The 26,257-nt window shown below is 41.3% G+C and overlaps 2 protein-coding genes across 8 annotated transcripts in view; one reads left to right on the top strand and one right to left on the bottom strand.

Moving 5' to 3' along the window:
* Window positions 1-3,660, bottom strand: part of WASHC2A (WASH complex subunit 2A) — a 55,617-nt gene extending 51,957 nt beyond the window's left edge. For 3 of the 7 annotated variants that reach the window (XM_041742532.1, XM_041742535.1, XM_041742534.1), the window contains exons 1-3: window positions 3,485-3,658; window positions 3,248-3,370; window positions 2,100-2,264 (exon numbers count right to left, since the gene is read on the bottom strand). In XM_041742532.1, coding sequence (XP_041598466.1) covers window positions 2,100-2,264; window positions 3,248-3,370; window positions 3,485-3,487 — 291 coding nt within the window. In that variant the 5' untranslated portion in view covers window positions 3,488-3,658. Of the gene's footprint in view, window positions 1-2,099; window positions 2,265-3,247; window positions 3,371-3,484 lie in introns of all 7 variants that reach the window. The other 4 variants (XM_041742537.1, XM_041742536.1, XM_041742533.1 and 1 more) reach the window with 3 other exon arrangements.
* A 3,046-nt stretch (window positions 3,661-6,706) lies between these two features.
* NCOA4 (nuclear receptor coactivator 4) overlaps window positions 6,707-26,257 on the top strand; it is a 62,639-nt gene continuing 43,088 nt past the window's right edge. The window contains exon 1 of the mRNA XM_041742546.1: window positions 6,707-6,806. The gene's annotated coding sequence lies outside the window, so the exon portion shown is untranslated. The remainder of the gene's footprint in view (window positions 6,807-26,257) is intronic.

Genomic DNA, 26,257 nt, shown 5'->3' on the forward strand with positions numbered 1-26,257 from the left:
TTAAAATCAGGTAGCAATTCCTAGAATTGTCAAATATCTTTAGTATTTTCCCTCAAAGGATATTTTCTTCACGTGAGGAAACAAGGAAAGAAATGAGGTAGAGAAAAGGGACCAGAGGCTGAGGACCTCTTAACAGATTATACACAGCTCTGATCCCTTTCATTTATGTGTTCTCTTGTTTATTCATGCAAATATTCACTAGGATCCTACAAACCAGGAGTGTGCTGGGCCCAAGGAATACAATATTTAGAAAAAAATGTAGTGCTTGATTTAGTAATTTGGCACATCAAATCATATTAGTAAATGTGAAATTACAATCATGAGAAATGCTATGAAAGTCATTTCTGGGGTGCCTGGCTGGCTCAGTCAGAAGTGCATGCAACTCAACCTTGGGGTCATGAGTTCAAGCTCCACTTTGTGGGTAGAGATACTAAAAAAATAAACTTTAGAAAAAAAAATAAATCATTTCTAGGTCACTTAATGTTTCAGGACAAAAATTCCTAAATTAATAGATTCATGAAACTTTAAGAATTCTGTTCCCTTCTGAGGACACACTGAGGCACAGGCCACTGTTAACTGGTATTTCTCTTCCTTCAGAGTCCCCTCTTGAGCCTTTACTAAAGGTACCAATTTCTCTTGCCCCAGAAAGTTCTGATTGCTCTTTAGTTTCACTAAGTCTATAATACATTTTTCAACTTGGGGATTGTTTCTGAAGTTAATTACTAAAACCAAGAAACCCATATGACTTTGGATACCTTTCCAATAATCTATCATGAAACCAAATGGCCATCCTTGAAAACCATCCTTCAAGCCAGCATTGTAATATAGGAGTACCAAGACTAGGATTTGAAGAAGAAAAAAAACTAAAAAGCCAAATCACTGCCAAATGTATTAAGAGCATGTAGATCTTTTCCAGAGTTTTATTAAGCATCAGCTGTACTCTTAACATCATCATGTTCTGCCACGAATGAGAAGCCTATGTAACATGTGCCATTACAGGGAGGTGTGAGCAGCAGTAAAACTTGAAAGTGGCCAACAGTCCCTTTCGAGAGGGGATTCTGGCTGCAGAATGGGAGGTGAAGAGGCATAAAGAGTAAGGGGATGGAAAGATGGATGGAAAACAGGGAATTCAAGAAGAGAACAGAAATAAAGAAATGAAAAAAAATAAAAAAGAACAAAAACCCCACTAGATCAAGGAAAACTCAAATGCAAAAAACCTTGGCCAGAAAGTAACAGCTGAATAAAAGATAAATAAGACAAGAAGACTGTGGTTCAGAAAAAATAGTTTATGATGCCCACCCACCCCTGAAAATTCAATCAGGTACCAATCCAGCCAGTACCATGTGGTAAAAGTACACTAAGAAAGTCAATACAGGGGATCTCTGGGTGGCTCAGTGGTTTAGCGCCTGCCTTTGGCCCAGGGTGTGATCCTGGAGTCCCGGGATCGAGTCCCGCGTCAGGCTCTTGACATGGAGCTGCTTCTCCCTCCTCCTGTGTCTCGGCCTCTCTCTATGTCTATCATAAATAATAAATAAATAAATAAATACTAAAAAATAAGAAAGTCAATACATACATAGGTAAAAATCACACATGGGTCAAAGCTCAGTACTGTTTAGAGTTGATTCCATATCACAGGTTCAGCCATCGTAACAAAATATTAAGAATACTGAAAAAAATGATTATTCCAAGTAGGCACACATGCCTTTAAAATAATTTATCAGAACATGGTGGGCACAGTCAATACTGCAGCCACATTCTCGAGCCTAGAGGATCAAGACGAAGTGTACAGCTCTCCTTACAAAACATGTCCACAATAAAGTTCGTTGGAATGCCATCCAAGTCAGCACAACTAAAACTAAAAATGGATGGAAAGACTAGAATGTAAGAAACTTGTGTCATATTTTTTAAAGGCTTGAAAAAATAAACATTACTAATTTTAAAAAGCCATTAATCCTAAAGAAAGAAGCTTCAATTACCAAGAACCTCTACATTCATCAAAATTGAGGAGAGTACCTAATAATGAAGCACTTAATATCATAACAGATTCTTATTTCTCTAAAAAGCATTATTTATAAGTCTGATACAACTAAATAACTCACATTCTCAATGAACTGGGTATTAGACAGCATAAGGAAATCATTGAAGACATTATGCAGGCGACAATCTGTTGCTTTAGTTTCCCGGATTAGACCATCCACTTGTTTCTTGATCTCATGGGTTCTAGAGATAGTCTGCTGTGAGAATTCCTGTAGAAACTGTAGTAGCTATATTAAAAATAAACATAAAGCGGTATCAATATCACATGCGACTATTCTATGTATCAAAAGATAAAAGAACCCATTTCTTTTCACCTTTGTGTGAGTGTGTGTGTGCTGGAATGTAAGGGATGCTGCTTTTGACAGTACCCAGGACCAAGTAGCCCTGAAAAACATTTTAAAAAGTTCATCAAAACAGTGCCAAGGAGTCGGTGGACACTTGCTATCTCATTTCTGGTGAAATTTGAAAGTCCTGTTTGGTTATCACTCTTCAGAAATCCCAGAAGGAGGGCAAAATAACAAACCACTACTCTTATAAAAAAAAAAAAATGGCATTCATATGGGACTTTGGAATCACAGCTCTGGGCTTCTAGCCCCCCCCCCCCCCCCCCCGCTTTCAAAGTCCCACTCCAGGATATCCATTTACAGGCTTGTCCACCTCCCCATACGGTCTGGGTCTCAACCTGGAAGGGCCTCACTAGGGACCTCGCAATCCAGCAGCGCAGAGAAAACCTATCTGCCTCCCTCAGGATGGATATGGGTGCGCTGCTACAAAACTCAAACCAGGAAGAGAAGCCCGCGTGTGGCCTGTAGGCCCAGTGGGGGCACTCAGCCGGCTAAGGACGACCCGCCCTCCCCTGCCCAGGGGCCTAAACTGCAGCCGGTGTCTTTGAAGGCGAGAGGGATATGTTACTAAGAATAGCAGAGGCGGGGATCCCTGGGTGGCGCAGCTGTTTAGCGCCTGCCTTCAGCCCAGGACGTGGTCCTGGAGTCCTGGGATCGAGTCCATATCGGGCTCCCTTCATGGTCCCTGCCCGTGTCTCTGCCTGTGTGTGTGTGTCTCATGAATAATTAAATAAAATCTTTTTTTAAAAAATGGCAGTGGGATAGATCGGGTGGAGAAGGAATGGGGGCTCCTGTCCTGCCCGCAGGCCGCGCGTCACCCCAGGCGGCCCCGCCTTCCCCTCCCGTTCCTGGGGCCCGCCTCTCACGCCCGCATCAGCCGCCAGCGACCAGCTCTGGCTGCTCCTACGGATCTCCTCCACCGACCAGGGTCGCTCCCACACGGGCTCGGACGCCGGCGCCCGCTCCTGGTCCGGGGTCGTCCGGTTCATCTGCAGCGGGCAAGACCAGAGAGGCTGAGCTTCGGAGAGGCGACGGCCGCGGCCCGGCCCGGCCAGCTCCTGCCTGCCCCTGCCCCTGCCCCGCCTGCCGCCCGCCGCCCTCACCATCCCGGTCGTGCAGTCCCGCAGGCTCCGAGGCAGGCAGCCACGACCCCACCCGCCGAGGCCCGCAGGTCTGCGGAAGCCGAGCGCCGAGTCCCGAGCCCTGCGGAACGCGGCACGTGACCGGCTCTCACGTGACTGGGCTCACACGTGACCGGATGTGCATGGCGCCGGAAAAAAGAGGCGGCCACCAGCTAGGGAGTCGAGCCCGAAGGCTTGCGGCTGGGCTAAGGTGGGAGCTGGGGGAAGGGTGACGACGCTAGGGGGCGCTGGTGGGGCGCGCTCCGCAAGGTTGCCCTAGAGCGGAGCGTGGGGCGGGAGGCGGTGGCTGCGGAGCGGTCTCCGGAAGGGAGCGGAGAAGTCGCCTGCGGGACGACCCGGCTGGGGGCTTCGCCATCGAGTCACGCGGGCGGCGGGAAAGCTGGCCCGGCTGGTGCGCTCTGATGCCTTTCGCTGGGTCTTCCCCCCGGTGCTCAGTACATGGCGAAGGACGGAGCAGGCTGACCATCAGTTCGCTCGCTTTCAACTCAGTGTAGGCAGGGCCTGCTTAAAATCCTCCCTCGGATTCACTGGGCAGTGAGTCCGCAGACGCAAGTTCAGACTTATCATAAGACAAGCAAAAATCCTTGGTAATCTGGTCCCTGCTGCGAGTATATCTTCAACTCTCCCCGCTCGCTACTAGCACTCAGTGATCCAGATTTTAATCCCTCCTGTGCCAGACCAATTTACTTCTCTAATTAAATATCCCAGTTTCTTTTCGTTCCTTTGTGCCCAAGGGCAAGTTATCTAACCTGTTAGCTTTCCTCCTCAGAAAAGGGAAGAAACGTATCTTGCAGGGACCTGGTATCAAATATGTAATATTGTTTGGAGGTGCCTGGCTGACTCGCTCAGTGGAGCATGCGACTCATGGTCTCAGGGTCATTAGTTATACCCCACATTGGATGTGGAGCCTACTTTAGAAAAAAACAAAAAACTTACTTCATGTGCATTTTGGTAAGTTCACAATCTTTTAAATAGTTTTAATAGGAATTGGGATGTTTTATGATTTACAGGATTTTAATTTTCACATCGTGGAAACAATGGCATATTCTTTTCTCTATTTTCACTTATGACTATAATGTGGCTATTGCTCAAAGTCAGGGACAGGTCTAACAATTTTGTTGAAGATATAAACTTCTCAGCATTACGCAATCCGATATAATATGTAGTATTTCCTAATAGTTTAATGGATGTTTCATTGTTCATTAATATTAGAGGATTTAATAAGAGAAAAGCCACTGCCAAAATCTGCCTTACAACTGAAAATCCAGGGGTGCCTGGGTAGCTCAGTCAGTTAAGCAATCAACTCTTGATGTCAGCTCAGGTCATGATAGAATCAAGAGATCCAGCCCTGCCTCAGCTCCATGCTGGCTTGGAGTCTGCTTAAGATTTTCTCTCTCTCTCTCGCTGCCCCTTCCTGCACTAGCCTGCATGTGCTTTCTCTCTCTCTCTCTCTCTCTCTCTCAAAAACAAATGAAAATCCAGAATGTTAAAAGCTACAAAATTGGTCACTGTTAAGACAGGGTTTTACAAAGTCATTGCTGAAGCTACAGGTACTAATGGAAAAGTAACAATAATAATAATTTTAAAAGCTTTAATTTATCCAAATTTGCTATCATTTATATAATTTATACAAGCAGTGTTAAATATACACATTTTACATTACAGTGTGAAGCACAGTATTTATAAAATGACCAATGCTATAGCCTTAGTATTAACATATGCAAATGAATTTGGACCCATGACTAAGAGTGCTCAAATCCAGCTGATTTTCTAAGTAATTATGTGGTCCAAATGGTGTGATTATAGCATTAGAGTTTAGAATTGTAACCAACCATCTCTAACCAAACCCCCAATTTGGTTAGAGGTAGTTGATTTGCATGTATTGCTAGCTAGTTCCTTTGTATGTATTGCTAGCCCTCTGTGGTTCTGATTATAGGACTTGTGCATTTTGTTTTACGAGAACCCACAAACCTAAAAATCCAATAATATAGTTCTGACCCATTTTAATAAGTCTACTAACTGTAAGTTGTGTGCTTTTTTTAAAAAAAATGGCAGTTGTTTTTAAAATATTATTATAGTACTTTATTAATTATGTATCTGGTAGTTTGGCCAAATGGACGGCCTCAAAATTACTACCAGTTATCATTTTGCACTAGTATATGAAGCATGAGCAGCAAATGTGTGCAACTATATCCCAAAAGTGTCAAGCTCTACAGCTCTTCAAGTTAGATTTCTTAACTACAAGATAGAGTTTGCCAATCACCCTGCTCACCAAAATTTTTTTTTAAGATTTGGTGGTTTACTTGAGAGAGAGAGCATAAGCAGGAGGCGCAGAGGGAGAGGGAGAATCTCAGACTGCGCTGAGCACAGAGACTGATGGACAGGCCCAGTCCCAGGACCCCGAGATCACAACATGAGCTGAAACCAAGAGTTAGATGCTTAACTGACTTCACCCAGACCACCAAATTCTTTTTAATAAGACTCACAAATGTATTTATGACATTGTTCCTCCTTTCTGGTAAAACCCTTAGTTCAACAAACTACTACCCGCAAGGTGGGTTTACAACTCTTAAAATGTCATTATTCTGGGTGACCTTTATCTGAAGTGTTTTTGAAATACTGATGATCACAAAAATCTCCTTCCATTTTAAAACAGTTTCTAACTTAAGGTACACACAATAGGGCAGCCCAGGTGGCTCAGCGGTTTAGCGCCGCCTTCAGCCGGGGGCTTGAGACTCGGGATCGAGTCCCACATCAGGCTCCCTGCATGGAGACTGCTTCTCCCTCTGCCTGTGTCTCTGCCTCTCTCTATAAGTCTCTCATTAATAAATTAATAAAAATATTTAAAAAAGAAAAGGTACACACAATAATGTAGACCACTAGCTGCTTGCCTTTTCAATAAAGGTAGAATTGAAGTCAAAGGTATTAAACAACTTGTAATGTTTTTTCTGTTCAGTAGGATTAATTTTACATCTTTACAGCATCACAGGCTGAGAAAACTGGGGAATAATACATTTTATGCTTTTATAATGCATAGCTCTCAGATGTTGCACTGAAATACCTAAGATCTAAAATATCAATGTTTGTGGTTGACTATCACACATATTATATGTAACGTAAGGACTGATTTTTCTAACTCTACTTTCTTGAAAATAAGTCTAGCCACCCTGCTTTATTTTACAGAAGCTCCAATGTGGGTAAGCCATAGTTCTTCTAAGAGTCATTTAAAGTGCCTAAGAGAAGATTTTCTACAAGAATGGGCAATTCAGAGGCTCCACATGAGGTGAGTCAGAAATGCTTCCCAATAAAACAACCCAGAAACCAGGCACCCCACAGTAAGTACAACATGCTCCTCTAACAGATCTCTGCTCTCTGACCTTGGTAGAAAAGCTGATCCATATACAGAGTAATAGAGTCTGATGAGTTATGGGAATCAAGCAGCTTTACTTACTGATACCAAACTCTGACTTTATATGTCAACAAGCAGCACTTTTTGGGCTGTCAGGAATGCATTTCTCCCACAGCCCTTCTCCCTGCCTCTGTTAATCATTGAGCTCTCTTTTTCTGAATTTGAGAGTGAGTCAAGGCTTTAACTCTAGGGTGGCCTGATAAAGATTCAAGAGTTGGAATTTTAAATCAGCTGCAAGTCTTTAGAGCTTTGATACTATATGACATTAAATAACCCTTCCCCGTGTTTATCCAACCTCCCCTTAGCTCTGCTAATTGCCCACATACATCAGAAGGCAGGCCTCAAGTAATGCCCAAATACATCAGAAGGCAGCCTCAAGTAATGCCATCATCATTCCCAGAAGTGGTTGGCAAGTCTTACCAGGAGACTTTGTAACCCTCCTAGGAATCCAGTTCCTACACTGACTGTTTAATGAAAGCTAAACCACTAGGAAATGCTCCTGCATCATGATAATTTTGCTCACCCATTTGCTTCACTCTTTTTTTAAAAAAAGATTTTATTTGTTTATTCATGAGAGACACAGAGAGAGAGAGAGAGGCAAAGACATAGGCAGAGGGAGAAGCAGCTCCCCATGGGGAGCCCAATGTGGGACTCAATCCCAGGACTCCAGGATCATTCTCTGAGCCAAAGGCAGATGCTCAACCACCAAGCTACCCAGATGGCCCCATTTGCTTCACTCTTGCCAGTAGCAAGTCAGCAACTCTTAACATTTGACAAATAGATTGATTATGTATAATATTTGAATATTTTATAAATAAATTATATTTTATTATACAGAATTAATTTTTCTCATATTTTAATGTTTTCACTTTTTAATTTGAAATCATTTCAGGTTTATAAAAAGATTGCCAAAAAAAATAAATAAAAAGATTGCCAAAATATTACAAAGAATTCCCATATATACTTTACCCAATTTCTTCAAATGTTTATAACCTACATAAACATAATACAGTCAACCAGTAACTTAATATCAATGCACTTGTCCCATGTCCTTTTATCTATCTAGGACCACATAGTATATTTGTTATGTCTCCTTAGTCTCCTTTAATCCTGGAAAACTCCTTCATTTTTCTTTTTTTTTGTTCATGACCTTAATGTTTTTTTGAAGAATATTAGCCAATTCTTGTATAAAATTTCCCTCAGTTTCCTCATGATTAAATGGAGGTTATGCATTTTCAGCAAGAATACAATATGGGAAAAAGGCAAATATGCAAAAATATATTTTGGCAATCAATGAAAAGGAAAACCTGAGGAGGCCTAGCCTTATCAGACAAGAGAACATACTATAAAACATCTATAACAAAACTGTGTAGTATCTGTGCACAAGGAGACAAACAGACCAATAGAATAGAAATCCTCAAAATAGACTAAAGAACATTTGGAACTTAGAATATTGGTAAAGGGTCATCTCAAGCTCCTGGGGCAAAAATAGACTTCTTTTAAAAGATTTTTTAAATTTATTCATGAGAGACACAGAGAGGCAGAGACAGAGGCAGAGGGAGAAGCAGGATCCCTTTGGGGAACCTGATGTGGGACTCGATCCCAGGACCCTGGGATCATGACCTGAGCCAGAGGCAGACATTCAACCAGTGAGCTACCCAGGCACCCCAAAAAATGGACTTAAAAAAAATAGTGCTGAAACAACTGAGTAGCTATTTGGGATAAGATAAAAGTAGAACCATAGCTATCATTTCACGTAAAAATAAATTCCAACTGGATTAGAGATCTAAATGCCAAAACCGAAATCATGCAAGTGACATGACAAATGACTTCCTCTTTAGCCTCAGTATAAGTAGAGTCTATGACTTGAAATCTGTAATAATTAAAAAAATGATAAATTTGCGTAAAAATAAAACATTTCTCGTGGTCAAAGCCATCATAAAGTCAAACGACAATTGGCAAACCAAAAGAAAATATTTGCAATGTATATAACAGACAAATAGCTAATATCTCTAATACACTAGGAAGATATTAAAGAACTCTTAAAAATTAAATGGCAAGACACCACAAAAAAAAGGAGAATCAACTGCCAGTTTCCTCAACAGAATATTTAACAAACCAAATCCAACAATACAATAAAAAAAATCATTCATCACAGTCAAGTGGGATGTGTTCCCAGAATATAAGGGTGTTTTAATATTCACAAATCAATCAACATGTTACATCATATCAATAAGAGAAAAGATACAACCCAAATGATCATCTCAATAAATGCAGAAAAAATGTTGACAGAGTACAAGATCCATTCATGATAAAAAGCCCTCAACAAGGTAGTTCTAGAGGGAATATGCCTCAGCATAATAAAGGCCATATATGAAAAACCCACAGCAAACATCATACTCAGTGGGGAAAAACTGAGAGCTTTTCCCTGAAGATCAGGAACAAGACAGGCATGCCCACTTTCACCACTTTACTTCAGCATAGTCCTGGAAGTCCTAGCCACAGCTATCGACAACAAAAAAGAAAGAAAAGGCATCCAAATTAGTAATGAAAAAGTAAAACTTTCACTATTTGCAAATGACATGCTACTATATATAGAAAATCTGAGAGACTACTACTAGAACTGATAAATGAATTCAGTAAAGTTACAGGATACAAAATCAATGTACAAAAAGCTCTTTCATTTTTATTCACTAATAATGAAGCAGGAGGAAAAAATTAAGAAAACAGTCCCATTTACAATTACACTAAAAATAATAAAATACCTAGGAATAAACTTAAAGTAGTAAAAGCCCTGTATTCTGAAAACTATAAGATACTGATGAAAGAAATTGAAGACAACACAAAAAAATGGAAAGACGGAGGCTCCTGGGTGACTCAGTTGGTTAAGCCTTTGGCTCGTGTCATGATCCCAGGGTCCTAGGACCAAGCCTTGCATCAGGCTCCCTGATGAGCAGGGAGCCTGCTTCTCCCTCTCCCTCTGTTGCTATCCTTGCTTGTGTGCTCTCTCATTCTCTCTCTCCAATAAATAAATAAATTAATTAATTAATTCTTTAAAAAAAAGAAATGGAAAGACAGTCCATGGTTATGGGTTGGAAGAACAAATACTGTTAAAACATCTGTACATAAATAAAATCTTAAAAAATGGACAGTCCATGGTTATGGGTTGGAAGAAAAAATATTGTTAAAACATCTGTACTACCCAAAGCAACCTACAGACTTAAGGCAACGCCTATCAAAATACCAACAGCAATTTTCACAGCACTAGAAAAATACTAAAATTTGTTTGGAACCTCAAAAGGCCCCAAATAGCTAAAACAATGAGAAAGAAAAACAATACTAGAGGTATCACAATTCCAGCCTTCAAATTATGTCATAAAGCTGTATTATTCAAGCCAGTATACCACTGGCATAAAAATAGACACATAGATCAATGGAACAGAATAGAAAACCTAGAAATAAACCCACAATTATATAGCCAACTAATCTTTGACAAAAGAGGCAAGAATATGCCATCAGAAACAGTCTCTTCAACAAATGGTATTAGGGAAATTGGACAGCTATATGCAAAAGAATGAAGCTGGACCACTTTCTTACACCACACACACACACACACACACACACACACACACAAAACCTCAAAATGTGAGGCCTGAAACCATGAAAATCCTAGAATAGCACAGGCAGTAATTTCTCTGACATTATTGTAGCAGCATCCTTCTAGATCTGCCTCCTGAGGCAAGGGAGACAAAAGCCAAAATAAACTATTAAAACTACATCAAAAATAAAAAGCTTCTGCATAGCAAAGGCAACAACAAACAAAACTAAAAGATAATCTACTGGATAGGAGAAGATATTTGCAAATGTTGTAGCTGATAAGGGGTTGGTATCCAAAGTAAAGAACTGATAAAACTCAGCACGCAGAAAACCAAATAATCTGATTTTAAAATGGGCAGAAGATACATACAGACATTTCCCCCAAAGAATACGTTCAGAATGCCAGCAGACACATGAGAAGATGCTCAACATCACTCATCCTCAGGAAGATGCAAATCAAAAACACAGCAAGGTACCACCTCACACCTGTCAGAATGGCTAAAATTAAAAAACACAAGGTGAGTATGTGAGAAGAAAGCAGCCTCCTACACTGTTGGTGGGAATGTAAACTGGTGCAACTATCATTAAAAACAATATGGAGATTCCTCAAAAAATTAAAAATAGTATTACCATATAATCCAGTAATTCCAGTGCTAGATACCTGAAGAATTGAAAACACTAATTCAAAGGGACATGCGCACCCTATGTTTATTGCAGCATAATTTATAATAAGATATGGAAGCAACTCAAGTGTCCATTGATAGATGAATGGATAAAAAATATGTGGCATGTATATATAATGGAAGGTTACTCAGCCATAAAAAAAGAATGTAATTTTCCCATCTGCAATAACATGGATGGATCTAGAGAGTATAATGCTAAGTGAAATAAGTCAGAGAAAGACCAATACTGTATGATTTCACTTATATGTGGAATTTAAGAAACAAAGGAAAATAAAAAGATGAACCAAAAAAACAGACTCTTTTTTTAAAAAGATTTTATTTTTTTAAAAGATTTTATTTATTTATTCATGAGAGACACACACACACACAGAGAGAGAGAGAGAGAGAGAGGCAGAGGCACAGGGAGAAGCAGGCTCCATGCAGGGAGCCTGAGGTGGGACTCGATCCCGGGTCTCCAGGATCAGGTTCTGAACTGAAGGCAGCGCTAAACCTCTGAACCACCCAGGCTGCCCAAGATTTTATTTATTTATTCATGAGAGACACACACAGGCTCCCCATGGGGAGCCTGATGCAGGACTTTGATCCCAGGACCCTGGGATCACACCTTGAGCCAAAAGCAGACGCTCAACCACTGAGCCACCCAGGCACCCCCAAATCAAACTCTTAATAATAGAGAATAGACGGATGGTTACCAAAAGGATGTGGGTGGGGGGATGGGTAAAATAAGTGAAGGGGATTAAGAGGACACTTATGATGAACACTGAGTAATGTATGGAATTGTTGAATCGCGATATTGTATATCTGAAACTAATATAACACTGTATATCAATTATACTGAAATTTTTTTAAAAGAGGTTTCTTAAATAAAAACAAAAGCCAATTAGAAAATATAGTGGAAGAAAATGTTATAGGGAGGTCTGGGTGGCTCAGTGGTTGAGCATCTATCTGCCTTTGGCTCAGGTTGTGATCCTGGGGTCCTAGGATTAAATTCTATATCAGGTCCATTAAGGGAGCCTGCCTCTCCCTCTGCCTTTGTCTCTGCCTCTCTCTCTGTATCTCTCATGAATAAATAAATCTTTTTAAAAAAGAAAATGTTATATTTAAAATAGCAACAAAAATACCCTAGGAATAAACTTCAGAAATGTAAGAAAGGAAACATCAAAATTCCACTAGAGAATGGAATGGCAGACTAAGAATCCAAAAATCCATTCCTCCATAAAAGCAATGAAAACTCTGGCAAAAAAAATTCAAAATCAACTTTCTTAGAACTATGAAGATGAACCAAAGACTTACAACAATCCAAGGAACATTTATTCAAGAAAACTAGCTGAATCCCGGTAAGAACAGGGAGCTTTTCAGAATTATGCTTGCCCTATTCTGGTTTCCTTATTTGGAAACCAACAGCTGCACAACATGGTAGCGGCACAACATGGTAGCTGTAGAACCCAATCAGCAACAACCACTGGAGAGACCAGACAAGTTTGGGGCTCCTGAAAGAGCCCTATTCCCAGAGAATTATATAGGCTGACCTGTTTAGAGTCTTCTGGAAATTCCCACTCACAGGGCTTACCTTTATTTGACCTCATTCAGAGCTTACTCACTGTGAACAACCTTCTCTTGGAACATTTGTTTAAAAAAAGAAAATCAGGGGCACCTGGGTGGCTCAGTCAGTTAAGTGTCTGCCTTCAGCTCAGGTCATGATCCCAGGGTCCTGGGATTGAGCCCCCCCCCAGTCAGGCTCCCTCTCTCCCTCTGCCTGCTGCTCTCCCTGTTTGTATGCTTGCTTGCTCTCTCTCTGCTCTCTATCTCTCTCTGTCAAAGAAGTAAATAAAAATCCTTAGAAAAAAAAGAAAAGGGATCCCTGGGTGGCGCAGCGGTTTGGCGCCTGCCTTTGGCCCAGGGCGCGATCCTGGAGACCTGGGATCGAATCCCACATCAGGCTCCCGGTGCATGGAGCCTGCTTCTCCCTCTGCCTGCGTCTCTGCCTCTCTCTCTCTCTCTCTGTGACTATCATAAATAAATAAAAATTAAAAAAAAAAAAAAAAAAAAAAAGAAAAAAGAAAGAAAGAAAGAAAAAGAAAGAAAGAAAGAAAGGAAAGAAAAGAAAAGAAAAGAAAGAAAGAAAGAAAGAAAGGGAAAAAAGAAAAAGAAAGAAAAAATCTGTAGTGACTGTTTAACATAGCAGGTACATGAAAAAGGGTAACAGTTGTAGAGCGAAAAAGAGACTGCCCAAAAACTGAAAAGGAAGTTTGGGGAATGAGAGGTCCATAGAAGACTTTGAAAAGTTCCAACATATTCCTGGAGAACTAGAGGCCAGTTGATGTAGAAGCCAGTACATGTGCCCAGTTAAGACTTGAGAAGGCCCTAATCTCTCCCCTCCAGTTAGTGTTGAGGCTCTGTATAAGCAAGAAGTGAAGGCTAAGCCTGAGCTGTAAATTGCCAAATTTAAGGTATGCCCTAACACATAGACACAGATCTCTTGGCAAAGGCCGGGAGACTTATTGATGCTAGACATTTAAGGAATCTCTTTCCAGTCATTGGCTGGACCACTAAGTTAAGTGAGCAGAGACTTCAGTGGCCATACATGACAAAGACAGACTACAAAATTAGTACAGGAAAGTCACTAAACAATTCCAAAACAACAACAACTGCAACAAACTATTAACTAATAACTAATTAACCAATGTTAAACCTCTTCTTATTTAAATGCCTCCAAAGCCATTTTAAGTAGTAAGAAATAGCATTCTTGTATTGTTCCTGACTTAAGTGGATATTCTTTCTTTCTTTTTTTTTTTTTTTTTACCATGAAGCTTGCTGCTGCCTTTTTTCAATGATCTTCATAGTTTTTAAATACATGCGATGACCTATGCTCTCTGCCTGGCTGCTCTTCCATCATGACTTCATTTCAAGGCAAATCTATGCCAACCCTTCCTAGACTGGATTCCTTCTAGTCACATTCTTCCATATCTCCCCCTGGAGGAGAGCAACCAAGATTTCATCCTCTGGAGGAATATCCCCCAGAGGAATGCAGCACAGAGATGACAACAGCAGCAACAAATTATCAGAGGGCAGCCTTTGAGAATATTAAAGCAAATATCTTAAATTACTATTAGCCAGCAGAATCCAGAAACTCATTACAGGAACAATAGGCCGTAACAGGTTTTTTTTTCCCAAGTATGCAACAGTCTTCCAATAAAAAGGAATTTGATAAATAAGTTGCCATATTAAAAGGTCAAAGAAAGTGATCCACTGTCTTATACCATACACAAAAATTAACTCAAAATAGATTAAAGACACGAAAACAAAGGCACCAAAAGCAAAAGTAAACAAGTGGGACTATATCAAACTAAAAAGGATCTGCACAGGAAGGAAAATATTGATGAAATGAAAAGGCAACCTACAGGATGGGAAAAATTTGCAAAACTGACATATCTGATAAGAGGTGAATATTCAAAATATATAAAGAACTCACACAACTCAATAGTAAAAAAACAACAAAAACAACCCAAACAATCCAATTAAAAAATGGGCAGATCTAAATTGACATTTTTCCAGGAACATACTTATACGCAATGGGGTACATGACAAGGTGCTCAACATCACTAATCATCAGAAAAATTCAAATCAAAACTATGAGATATCACCTCACCTATTTAAAAAAAAAAAAAAAAAGAGGCCAGCCCTGGTGGCTCAGCGGTTTAGCGCCACCTTCAGCCCAGAGCCTGATCCTGGAGACCTGGGATCAAGTCCCATATCAGGCTCCCTGCATAGAGCCTGCTTCTCCCTCTGCCTGTGTCTCTGCCTCTCTCTCTCTCTGTGTCTCTCATGAATAAATACCTTTAAAAAAAAAAAAAACAAGAAAAAAGTGTTGGTGAGTATGTAGAGAAATGGGAACTCTTGTTCACTATTGGTTGGACTATAAACTGGTGCAGCCACTATGGAAAACAGTATGGAGTTTCCTCAAAAACTAAAAATAGAGCCACCATATCCAGCAATTCCACATCTCAGTATTTATCTGAAGAAAATGTGAACCCTAATTCATAAAGATATATCCACCCTGACATGCATTGTGTCACCAGCTAGATCCCAAGACCTGACCTTTACTGCCCACCTGCTTATTATACTCACTGACGTTTGTCCACATTTTTCCTTAAGCTCTTCTTTCCCACTTATCTTTTAATTCAGACAAATGAAAACCAAAGCACCCCTTCAAGCAATAGTGACTACCCAGACAAGACTTCCGGCTGGCCCAGACTGCCCAAATCACCCAGACCAGTTTGAGCATAACCCTTGACTCATACCTGCAGAGGCAGACCAGGGAATGACCTCAAGTACAGAATGACCCACAACTACCTTTACCTCATTCTAATATTAAAATTTCCACCCAAGGCGGAACACAAGCCTCATTTACCTAACATACAGTGTTAGGACTGTGTTAGAACATACAGTGTTTAGTGACTTTCCTGAGGCATGTTTCCTAAAGGCGCATGCACAACTTTATGCCTGCCTCTATCTCTACCATGACAAGGCTTCCCTATCTAAATATTCATCCTAACCTTATATAAAAGCCCATTTACCCTTGTCCAGGAGACAGGACTTTGGAAGATATTCCTTATTTGCTGCAAATAGTTTCCTTTGTCCAACAGCTTACCTGGTATAGTTTCTGTCAAGGGACAAAGTCATGTTGATTTGGTTATAATTGTAGCATTATTTATAATAGCCAAGATATGGAAACAACCTAAGTGTCCACTGATGGATGAATGGATAAAGAAATGGGATTTTATTATGCAACAATGTGGATGAATCCTGAGGGCATTATGCTAAATGAAATAAGGCAAACAGGAAAAGACAAATACCATATGATCTCACTTGTATGTGCAATCAAAAAAACAATGAGCTCATAGGTACAGAAAACAGATTAGATTGCCAGTAGCCAGAGATGGAGAGTGGTGTGGGTGGGCAAAATGTGTAAAAGAGGATTAAAAAAAAAAGAAAGTCAAAAAAGAAAAACGATATGATCATCTCAATAGCTGCCGGAAAGGATGTATAAAAATTACAAAATCGGGATCCGTGGGTGGCGCAGCGGTTTAGCGCCTGCCTTTGGCCCAGGGCGCGATCCTGGAGACCCGGGATCGAATCCCACGTTGGGCTCCCGGTGCATGGAGCCTGCTTCTCCCTCTGCCTATGTCTCTGCCTCTGTCTCTCTCTCTGTGTGTGTGTGACTATCATAAATAAATAAATAATTTAAAAAAATTCACAAAATCTATTTTTTATTTTAAAAAAGCGTAGTAAAACTAGCAAGATATAGGTAACTAGGAAGAACAGATACTTCCTTAATAGATTTTTTCCAGGGCTAACAGAGCCCTTGATCTTGTAATTTCCCTTCTGGTCACCAAATGTGTGCATGTTTGGGTAGGAGTTTCCACTCACCAAGCAATTACCTGATTCCAGATACCAGCTAGGTGTCCTACAGTTTAACTCGACTCTGATAGTTTCCACCTGGAGATAGCATCTGATCCTATAGGTTAGGGGGTTAGGCCCACAAGACTCCCCCCCACCCAATTCAAATGTCAATCTCAAATCTAGATTGTTATCTGTGCTTTTGATTACTGGGTATAAATTGGAGGTTCCCACCACCCTCTCTTCAGGTTTGATTAATTTGCTAGAGCACTGCCAGAACACAGGCAAGTATTTAACCTACTGGATTACTGATTTATTGTAAAAGGATATAATTCAGAATCTGCCAGATAGAAGAGATGCATATGGCAGGTATGTGGGGAAGGGCGTGGAGTTTTCGTACCCTCCTCTCTGGGTGCCACTGTCCTAGCACCTCCCATTGTTCACCAACCCAGAAGCTTCAGAACCCCACCCTCCTGGGCTTTTATGGAAGCTTCATTATTACATAGGCATAGTTGATTAAGTCATGGCCATTAGTGATTGATCAACCTCCACCCCTTCCCTTCTGCTGAGATGAAGCCTCCAATAACCTCTAATAACAGGGATGGTTCCCCTAGCGATTAATCCCCACATTTAGAGGCTTTCAAATTCCTGTCATTAACATAAATATAGAAGTAGTGGAAAGGGGCTTGTTATGAATAACAAAAGACACCTTCATTGCTCCTATCATTTAGGAAATCCCAAGGGTTTTAGGAACTCTGTGCTAGGAATGAGGATAAAGACCACATATATATTTCTTATAAATCACAATATTACAGTGCCCCAAATGAGGAGCAAAAGAAACTGCATCTTGTTACTTTGCACACATCAACTTAATTTTGATTTCAAGCCCCCATCCCACTGGGATGGCAGACAATTTCATCTCAGCTTTTTTGGGGGAATTTTCTCCTGCTCAGATTACACAGAATCAAGATTTTGGAGGGGGTGCCCATGTGGTCTTCAGTCTCCTGTCTCCTCATGTTCCTGGGGAGACATTCGTTGTCTCTGGTCATGTGGTCTCTTTGGATCTATAGCTGGTCCATGGGGTACAAAAGCCCCTGGTTCCAGGGGTCCCAAACAGACCAAGTTCGGCCAACTGCCACTGATAAAATCCACAGGCAGAGATGAACAATGGTGAAACAAGAAACAAGTTTATTTCAGCGAGGCCAACACCAGGAAGACAGCAGACTAGTGTCTCTAAGACTATCTCCAAAGTGCCGAGTATACTTCCAGGTTTATATAAGGGAAATATGGGACAAAGGTTGGTGGGTACATGCAGCTGGCCCATCTGAGTTCAAGCTGATCAGGTTGCCTTGGAGTCAATCAAGCAGGGTCTTGCTGGCTAGGGGCAGTCCTTATTGCATGTGTGAGTGGTTTCATTTAGCATCGGGGATGCTTTGCCCACAGGATTTTTTTGTCTGAGCTAAGAGATAAGCTGAAGAGAACTCAATGAATTAGAAAGTACTGACTGAGGTCAAAATGAAGTTAGCTGGAGTCCTCTTTTAATACTTCATTATTTTTACAGCTGAATAATATTCCATTGTATGGATAGACCATACTTTGTTTATCCATTCATCTGTTTATGTATATTTGGCTTGTTTTTACCTATCTTTTTTTTTCCTATTGGCTGTTGTGAATAATGCTACTATAAACATTAATGTATAAGTACATATTTGAGTACCTGTTTTCAGTGCTCTTGGGTATATACCTACGAGTGGAATTGCTAAGTTAAATAGTAACTCTGTCTTTGACCTTTTTTTTTTTTTTTTAAAGATTTTTCTTATTTATTAATAGAGACACAGAGAGAGAGGCAGAGACACAGGCAGAGGGAGAAGCAGGCTCCATGCAGGGAGCCTGATGCGGGACTTGTCCCGGGTCTCCAGGATCATGCCCTGGGCCAAAGGCGGCACTAAACCGCTGAGCTACTTGGGCTGCCCCTGAAACTTTTTTTTTTTTTTTTTAAAGATTTTATTTTAAAGTAATCTCTACACCCTACATGGGGCTCAGATTTACTATGCTGAGATCAAGAGTCACAGGCTACACCAACTGAGCTAGCTAGGTACCCCAAAATCCTGAAAACTTAACATAGATAAAATAATTATCTGGTCCACTCTATATTTGAACTTCACCAATTGTCCAGATATTCTAGATTTGAGTCCAGGATCCAATCCAGGATCATATTTATGTAGTTACCTTTAATCTGGAACAGCTCCTCCACCTTTCTTCATCTTTCATGGCCTTGATATTTTGAAGAGTATGGGCCAGCTATTGTGTAGAACATGTTCACATGAGGTTTCCTTGTGATGAGATAAAGATATGCAGTTTTGGCAGGAATTCCACAAAAGAATGTCCTCAAGGCATCATAGGAGGAGGCTCATTTTAACCCTGATGTTGGCAATTAGATTTGATTCTATGGTTAGGTAGTATCACTTAGTCTCAATAGAAATTGCTCTTTTTTCTTCTGTGATTAATAAGCAATCTGGAGGACTTAATTACTTTGAGTTAATATAATATTCTGTTGCTCATCAAATTTCCATTCACTAGTTTCAACATCCTGTGTCTGTATTAAAAAAATCAGTTCTGAGGGGCACCTCAGTGGCTCAGTTAGTTAAGCATCTGACTCTTGATTTAGGCTCAGGTCATGATCTCAGGGTCATTAGATGAAGGACAGAATAGGGCTTTGTGTTCAGCGGGGAGTTTGCTTCTCTCTCTCTCCCACTGCTTTCCGTCTCTCCTCTTGTATACTCTCTCTCTCTCTCTCCAAAATAAATAAATAAATCTTTAAAAAAATAAGTTCAGAGATATAATTTATATACAGTAAAATTCACCTATTTTGAGTGGTCAGTTGGATGACAAATGAGTAGTCATATAGCCACTACAATAAAAATTTAGAACATGAATGTCAAAGGGACTCTTCTTAATACTATGAGACAATAGATATAAACCCAGATGTGTTCTGTCCTGATCTTAAAGAACCTTGAATTTCTTTTCTGAACCAGGCCTGACCCTCAAGATCATCGTCTTGGTAGGAACTCAAAACACTTTGTCCTTAACATTATAGGTGGGAAGCTACAAGGCAGCAGATCATACAGAGCATGAAAACATATTGGAAATGTTTCCAAAAATATCCCTCCATTCAGTAGGAGTTTTGTTTGTCTTCATTGCAAGGCCCGATGTCCTCTCAGAGGCCACAGAGGCACTTTTAGATGTGTTCCCTCACTGCCCTGAGAGCCCAGGAGACAGAGCTGTTGTTGCTCCAAAATGCCACTGTCACCATGTACAGTGGTGTGGGGACGCTTGAAGACCTGGCTTGCTCTCCTTGGGCCCCACAAGAATTGAGTACAACTTTCCTTTCCTGCTCAAAGACCTGTCCCACTTACCTTGAGGCTCTATGGCCCACACCCTTTCCTAAGGCTGCCTATTCTGGGTAGGATAATGGGTAGAACAAGAGCTCCCTTTCAGGGATGCCCATCAGTGACTCAATCAATTGCTCCCTTCTCCAACTCTCTCTTTTCCTAGGCCTAAGAGATCTTCATCTACTCTGCCTGGTTTAGGTATTTTTCTATGCCTAGTGTTCAGGCTAAGAATTGGATTTGTTAATGCCACCAAAGCCTTTTTCTCCTAAAGCTATCATCTCTGCCATAGGCTGTGAAAGTCCATTTTGAAATTAACAGTTGAGCATTGAGTCACTTCTTTCTGAATTACTGTAGGAAGTACCCTACACTCAGCCTTGGTGTACCAGGGAGTAGAGTAGGGTGGGAGGAAGGGACAAGCCTCATCGGCTAGGATTTGTCCATACCATCCCATTATTGTGCAGTTGATTTGAGGGAAATAGGCACAGGACTTCCTGTTTATCTACCTTAAATATTTTCATTTTTATCTACATTAATCCCTCCTCCTTTTAACTTCAGGACAAACCGAGTAAGGGAATTTTTTAAGACTTTTTTTTTAAAGGCTTTATTTATTTATTCATGAGAGACACAGAGAGAGAGGCAGAAACATAGGCAGAGGGAGAAGCAGGCTCCATGCAGGAAGCCCAATGTGGGACTCGATCCTGGAACCCTGGGATCACGCCCTGAGCCAAAGGCAGATGCTCAACCACTGAGCCACCCAGGTGACCCAGGAAATCTCTTTATTTACTATTTATTTTTCTTTTCTGGTAGTATAGCAGGTGGGAAGGGAGATAAAGGTAAGTGAAGATGACTGGGGAAAGCAATAAGGATTATTCTTTTTTAAAGATTTTATTTATTTATTCGGGAGAGACACAGGCTCCATGCAGGGAGCCCGACGTGGGACTCGATCCGGGTCTCCAGGATCAGGCCCTGTGCTGAAGGCAACGCTAAACCACTGAGCCACCCGGGCTGCCCAGCAATAGGGATTAGATTCTGTAATGGGATGTGAGCATGGACTTTGTGGAACAGAGAACATGAGCCTGAAGGGAGAGGTGCCTTGCCAAGCAGTTGGGAAGATAGCACATGTGCTGACCAACCAGTGTGCACAGTTAACTGAGGAGAAAAGGGGACCATGTCCTCAAATATCATCTCAACCTAAGTGTGTTTACTGTGCAATAAATATGTTTATAAATACATGATAGATCTATTTTTTTTTAATTTTTTTTTTTATTTATGATAGTCACAGAGAGAGAGAGAGAGAGAGAGGCAGAGACACAGGCAGAGGGAGAAGCAGGCTCCATGCACCGGGAGCCCGACGTGGGATTCGATCCCAGGTCTCCAGGATCGCGCCCTGGGCCAAAGACAGGCGCCAAACCGCTGCGCCACCCAGGGATCCCACATGATAGATCTAATACCATTTTCACTTCCCCTAGAATTTTATGGATAGTGTACTTATTGCTAATTACTTCAACCATGAGTGGAACTTAATGAACTTACTGTTTTCTTTTCTGTTATGTTAGTCTGCGTGGGCTGCCATTAAAAAAAATACCATAAACTGGTGGCTTAAACAATGAAACTTCATTTCTCACAGTTCTGGAGGCTAAGAAGTTCAAGATCAAGGTGCTGGCAGGGTGGATGCTATTTCTGTAAGGGAGCAAGAATTCCTGTGCTCTTCAAGGGTCCTTCTAGTTAGACTAAGAATCAAATTGATGCAAAGCAGATTAACAAGAGAAAACAAAATTTAACAGCATATGTGTAGCAAATCTACATAGACATGGAAATTCCAAAGATAGGCAAAATGAGGTATATATATATCAATCTGACCTAAGGAGAATGGGGTAGGGGTCTAGGGCTTAAGAGAAAAAGAACACAATTTACAGGACAGTAAGAAGAAGAGCAGATGTTTGATAATTAGTTGTTTGGTCTGCTATACAGAAGGATCACTTGATAAAATTTATATTTGCTAATAACCCCTATTCTAATAGGAAGGAAAGATCCAATTTAGATTCTTCTACATGATTAAGGGAGGAGCAAAATTTTCTCGTGAGCCCACAAGGTCTCAAATGCCTTCAGCTCAAAATAATCCAAGTGCCAAAATGTCCCATCTTGGGGAAGCCTGCCCTTGGCCCCCACAATTCCAAAGCCTCTTCCTTCAGCTTGCAGATAGCAGCCTTTTTGATGTGTGCTCACACGACCTCTTTGTGAGCTTTTTCGAAGAGAGGGGAACTCTCTGGTGTTTCTCTAAAGACATCAATCCCATCTTGGAATTCCCATCCTCATGACTTAATTTAATCTTAATTACTTCCATAAAGGCCCTATCTCCAAATATAATTACATTTAGGGATAGGAGTTTAGTATATATTGGAGGGGAAGAGGAGGCACATTCAATTCATAGCACTTGTCTAAAACGAGTCCTTTTTGTTTTCCAATAGGATACGCTCCTCCAGCTATGATTTCCCAGTGTTTGCAAAAAGGTGTGGCCATGTGTAGCCCTCCTTCTATTGGAGTTTACAAAAAGCTTTAAAAAATCTAAACTGCTTTTTGGGCATCTCAATAGCAAAAGACAGTGGGAAGAAGCTTTAGTTATATCTTGACACAGTTTTCTCCCTCTCATATCTAGTGCCCTAGACCCTTCCATAGATACCAGTATTCTCCAAAAAAGTTCTGCATAAGGAACTTTGTTGGAAAGACAGAAGACAGCATTTATTTATTTTCTTTTAAAGTAGGCTCCATGTCCAGTGTGGGGCTCAAACTCATGATCCTAAGGTCAAGAGTCATATGCTCTACTTGACTGAGCTATGCCCCCCAGAAGGCAGCATTTAAACTACAAGTCCTATTATCCCATTTTAAAAAATACTGTTTATTAACAGTCTTAAAAGCATAGAAATACACAAAAGTATTTAGTCCCAAATCCCACTTTCCAATAGTCTATCTATCTGTATATTCATTTAAAGATTTTATTTTTATTTATTCATGAGAGATGCACAGAGAGGGAGAGAGAGAGAGTCGGATACATAGGCAGAGGGAGAAGCAGCTCCACGCAGGGAGCCAGATGTGGGACTCGATCCCGGGACTCCAGGATCATGCCCTGGGCCCGAAGGCAGGCACTAAACCGCTGAGCCACCCAGGCATCCCTATATATATTTTTTTAAAATAATCTCTACACCCACCATGGGGCTCAAACTGATGACCCTGAGATCAAAAGTCACATGCTCTACTGACTGAGCCAGCCAGGTGTCCCCAATTTTGGTATTTTTAAAAAGTAATATATATAAGATACTCAAAAATTTTAGATAGTACAGAAAGTATACAATGAAAAGTAAACCCTCCATCCCTCACTGTTCCAATCCTTCACCCCAACAGTAACTTATTAATATTCACTGATTGATTGATTTAAAATACTTGTTGAGGGGCACCTGGATGGCTCCTTGGTTGATCGGCTGCCTTTGGCTCAGGTTGTGATCCCCAGGGTCCTGGGATCAAATGCTGCATCAGAATCCCCACAGGAAGCCTGTTTCTCCCTCTGCCTATGTTTCTACCTCTCTGTGTGTGTGTCTCTCATGAATAAATAAATAAAATATTTTTTAAAAAAATTTAAATGAATGAATAAATCAATCAATAAATAAAATGCTTGTTGAGGGGCGCCTGGGTGGCTCAGTCAGTTAAGTGTCAGATTCTTGATTTCAGCTGGGGTCGTGATCTCAGAGTCGTGGGATGGAGCCCCAAGTCAGGCTCCACACTCAGTTTAAGATTCTCTCTCTTGGGCAGCCCTGGTGGCTCAGCGGTTTAGCGCCTCCTTCAGTCCAGGGCCTGATCCTGGAGACGGGATCGAGTCCCATGTCGGGCTCCCTGCATGGAGCCTGCTTCTCCCTCTGCCTATGTCTCTACCTCTCTCTCTCTCTTTCTCTGTGTGTGTCTCTCATGAATAAATGAATAAAATCTTTAAAAAATATATTTTATTTATTCATGAGGAAGAGCAAGCATAAGCAAGGGGAGGGGCAGAGGGAGAAGCAGGCTCCCCACCAAGTGGGGATCCCTACTTGGGCTCAGTATTTTTTAAAAAATAATTGTTGAGGACCTGCTTTGTGCTGAGTACTGTTCTGGGTGCTGGGATTACAGTGGTGAGCAAGATATGTCAAGTTTTTACTTCATGGCACTTGCACTTCAGTGAACAAAGTAGGCAATAGACAAATACATAAAATAGTATCAGGTAGTGGTAAATATTGTGACTAAAAAGCAGTGTGGAAGAAAGGAGAGCGTTCCAAGCAGAGGACCATTCTGAACTATGATCTGCAGTGATGGTGCGAGCCTTTGAATATCTGGGGGAAGAGCATTCTAGAGAGAGCATAAGAACGCAATCTAGGGGTGGAAGTTCTCTTCCTGGACTAGCACAGTGTCCACCATCCCTATTATCTTTGGAAACTGTGCTGAGTGACAGCAGGCATTTATCATCACATTCACCCAGTTCCTTCGTATGGTAAAAACTGAAAATTAATAAAGGAAAACCTCACTATAATGGAGCCAGGAGACCAGAAGGGGGAGCTCTCCAGCCCAACCACTCTGCATCAATTACTGGAAAATATTGCCAATCCAGACCCCAGCAAAATTGTCAACAAGAAAGAATTATCATTTACAAGCACCAACGGAACAAACATACCTCACATCTTCTACTTCAGCAAGAAAGCCAATGAGAAACCATCATCACCCTGTACTCTTGCTGCTGCTGCTGCTCCTCTTCTTCTTCTTCTTCTTCTTCTTCTTCTTCTTCTTTAAGATTTTATCTATTTATTCATGAGAAACACAGAGAGAGAGAGACAGAGACACAGGCAGAGGGAGAAGCAGGCTCCATGCAGGAAGCCCGATGTGGGACTTGATCCCAGGACTCCAGGACCATGCCCTGAGCCAAAGGCAGATGCTTAACTGCTGAGCCACCTGGGTGTCCCTTTGGCTTTTCTTCAATGGACTTTCCTTTAAAACAACCCCTCCCAACTCCTCTTCCTTCTCCATAAAATAACATTCCTTTCCTTTGTTGGACTAGCGTATGGTTTTTGCCAAAGCTTGCTTGTCCCAAGTTGCAATTTTAATAAACCTGTCTTTGCTGGTAAAATAACTTTATTTTTAAGGTCATCAAAAATGTATTTGCTATACCTATGGCTCTGTCAAAATTGAGATAAAGTGAAATAGACTAGAGATGATATGCATTTCAAGAAAAATGAGAGAAAGATACAAATTTGCCTGGGGAAGTGGTCTCTTCTTCACTTGTTATGTTGCCTGTCTGGCTCCTGTAAGCATTTGAGCTTGCTGCCTCAATAGAGAGCTGATTCCCTCATTTGCCAAAGAGAAATCTGAAAGTAAAATAGCGCTCCAGGGCAGCCCGATGGCTCAGCGGTTTAGCACTGCCTTCAGCCCCGGGGCCTGATCCTGGAAACCTGGGACTAAGTCCCACGTTGGGCTCCCCACATGGAGCCTGCTTCTCCCTCTGCCTGTGTCTTTGCCTCTCTCTCTGTGTATCTCATGAATAAATAAATAAAATCTTAAAAAAAAAAAAAAAGTAAAATAGCACTCCAACCTGGAGTTCAAGCTTCTGCGTGCCCCGCTTACTGACCTAAGTCTCTTGGTCTATAGCAAAACTAACCTACTGTCCTTGAGATTTTCAGGCCACTGTCCTTGAGGAGTAAAGGCCCTTCCCAGAAGGTAAAGCCTGACCACCTTGGAAAACAGCTGCCACTGATGCTGGCGGGCCTGTTCAGGTCATGTCCACATAGGACGAACTGCCGGGGCACTGTTTGTCCTTCATGGAGGCCATCACCCCTCTTCCCCATTTCCTGTACCTTCCCCTTTAAGAACCTCAGATGGGGAAGATGGTCTTGGAGATGTGAGTCCACTATCTTCCCAGGTTGCCAGCTTCCTGAATAAAGCAGTATTTCCTTTCCCAATATCATATATCTCTTGAGTATTGATTTTCAAATGACAAACAGCAGAGCCTGAGTTCAGAACCCGTTCTCTGCCTGGTAACAAGACGTGGGGAGGGCAAGCAACTTGGCTAGGTCTCACACGGATATAGCAATACTCTCCTTTTTTTACCTTGTCCACCATGGCAAAGATCAGTAACTGTGTAACAGGCATTTATTTCCCCAGTGAACACCTATTAAAGGAGGGTGGTTTGCAAAACAGGTGAGGGCAGCCCCGGTGGCGCAGCGGTTTGGCGCCGCCTCCG

This window comes from Vulpes lagopus, chromosome 2, assembly GCF_018345385.1.
Source record: "Vulpes lagopus strain Blue_001 chromosome 2, ASM1834538v1, whole genome shotgun sequence".
Taxonomy (NCBI): domain Eukaryota; kingdom Metazoa; phylum Chordata; class Mammalia; order Carnivora; family Canidae; genus Vulpes; species Vulpes lagopus.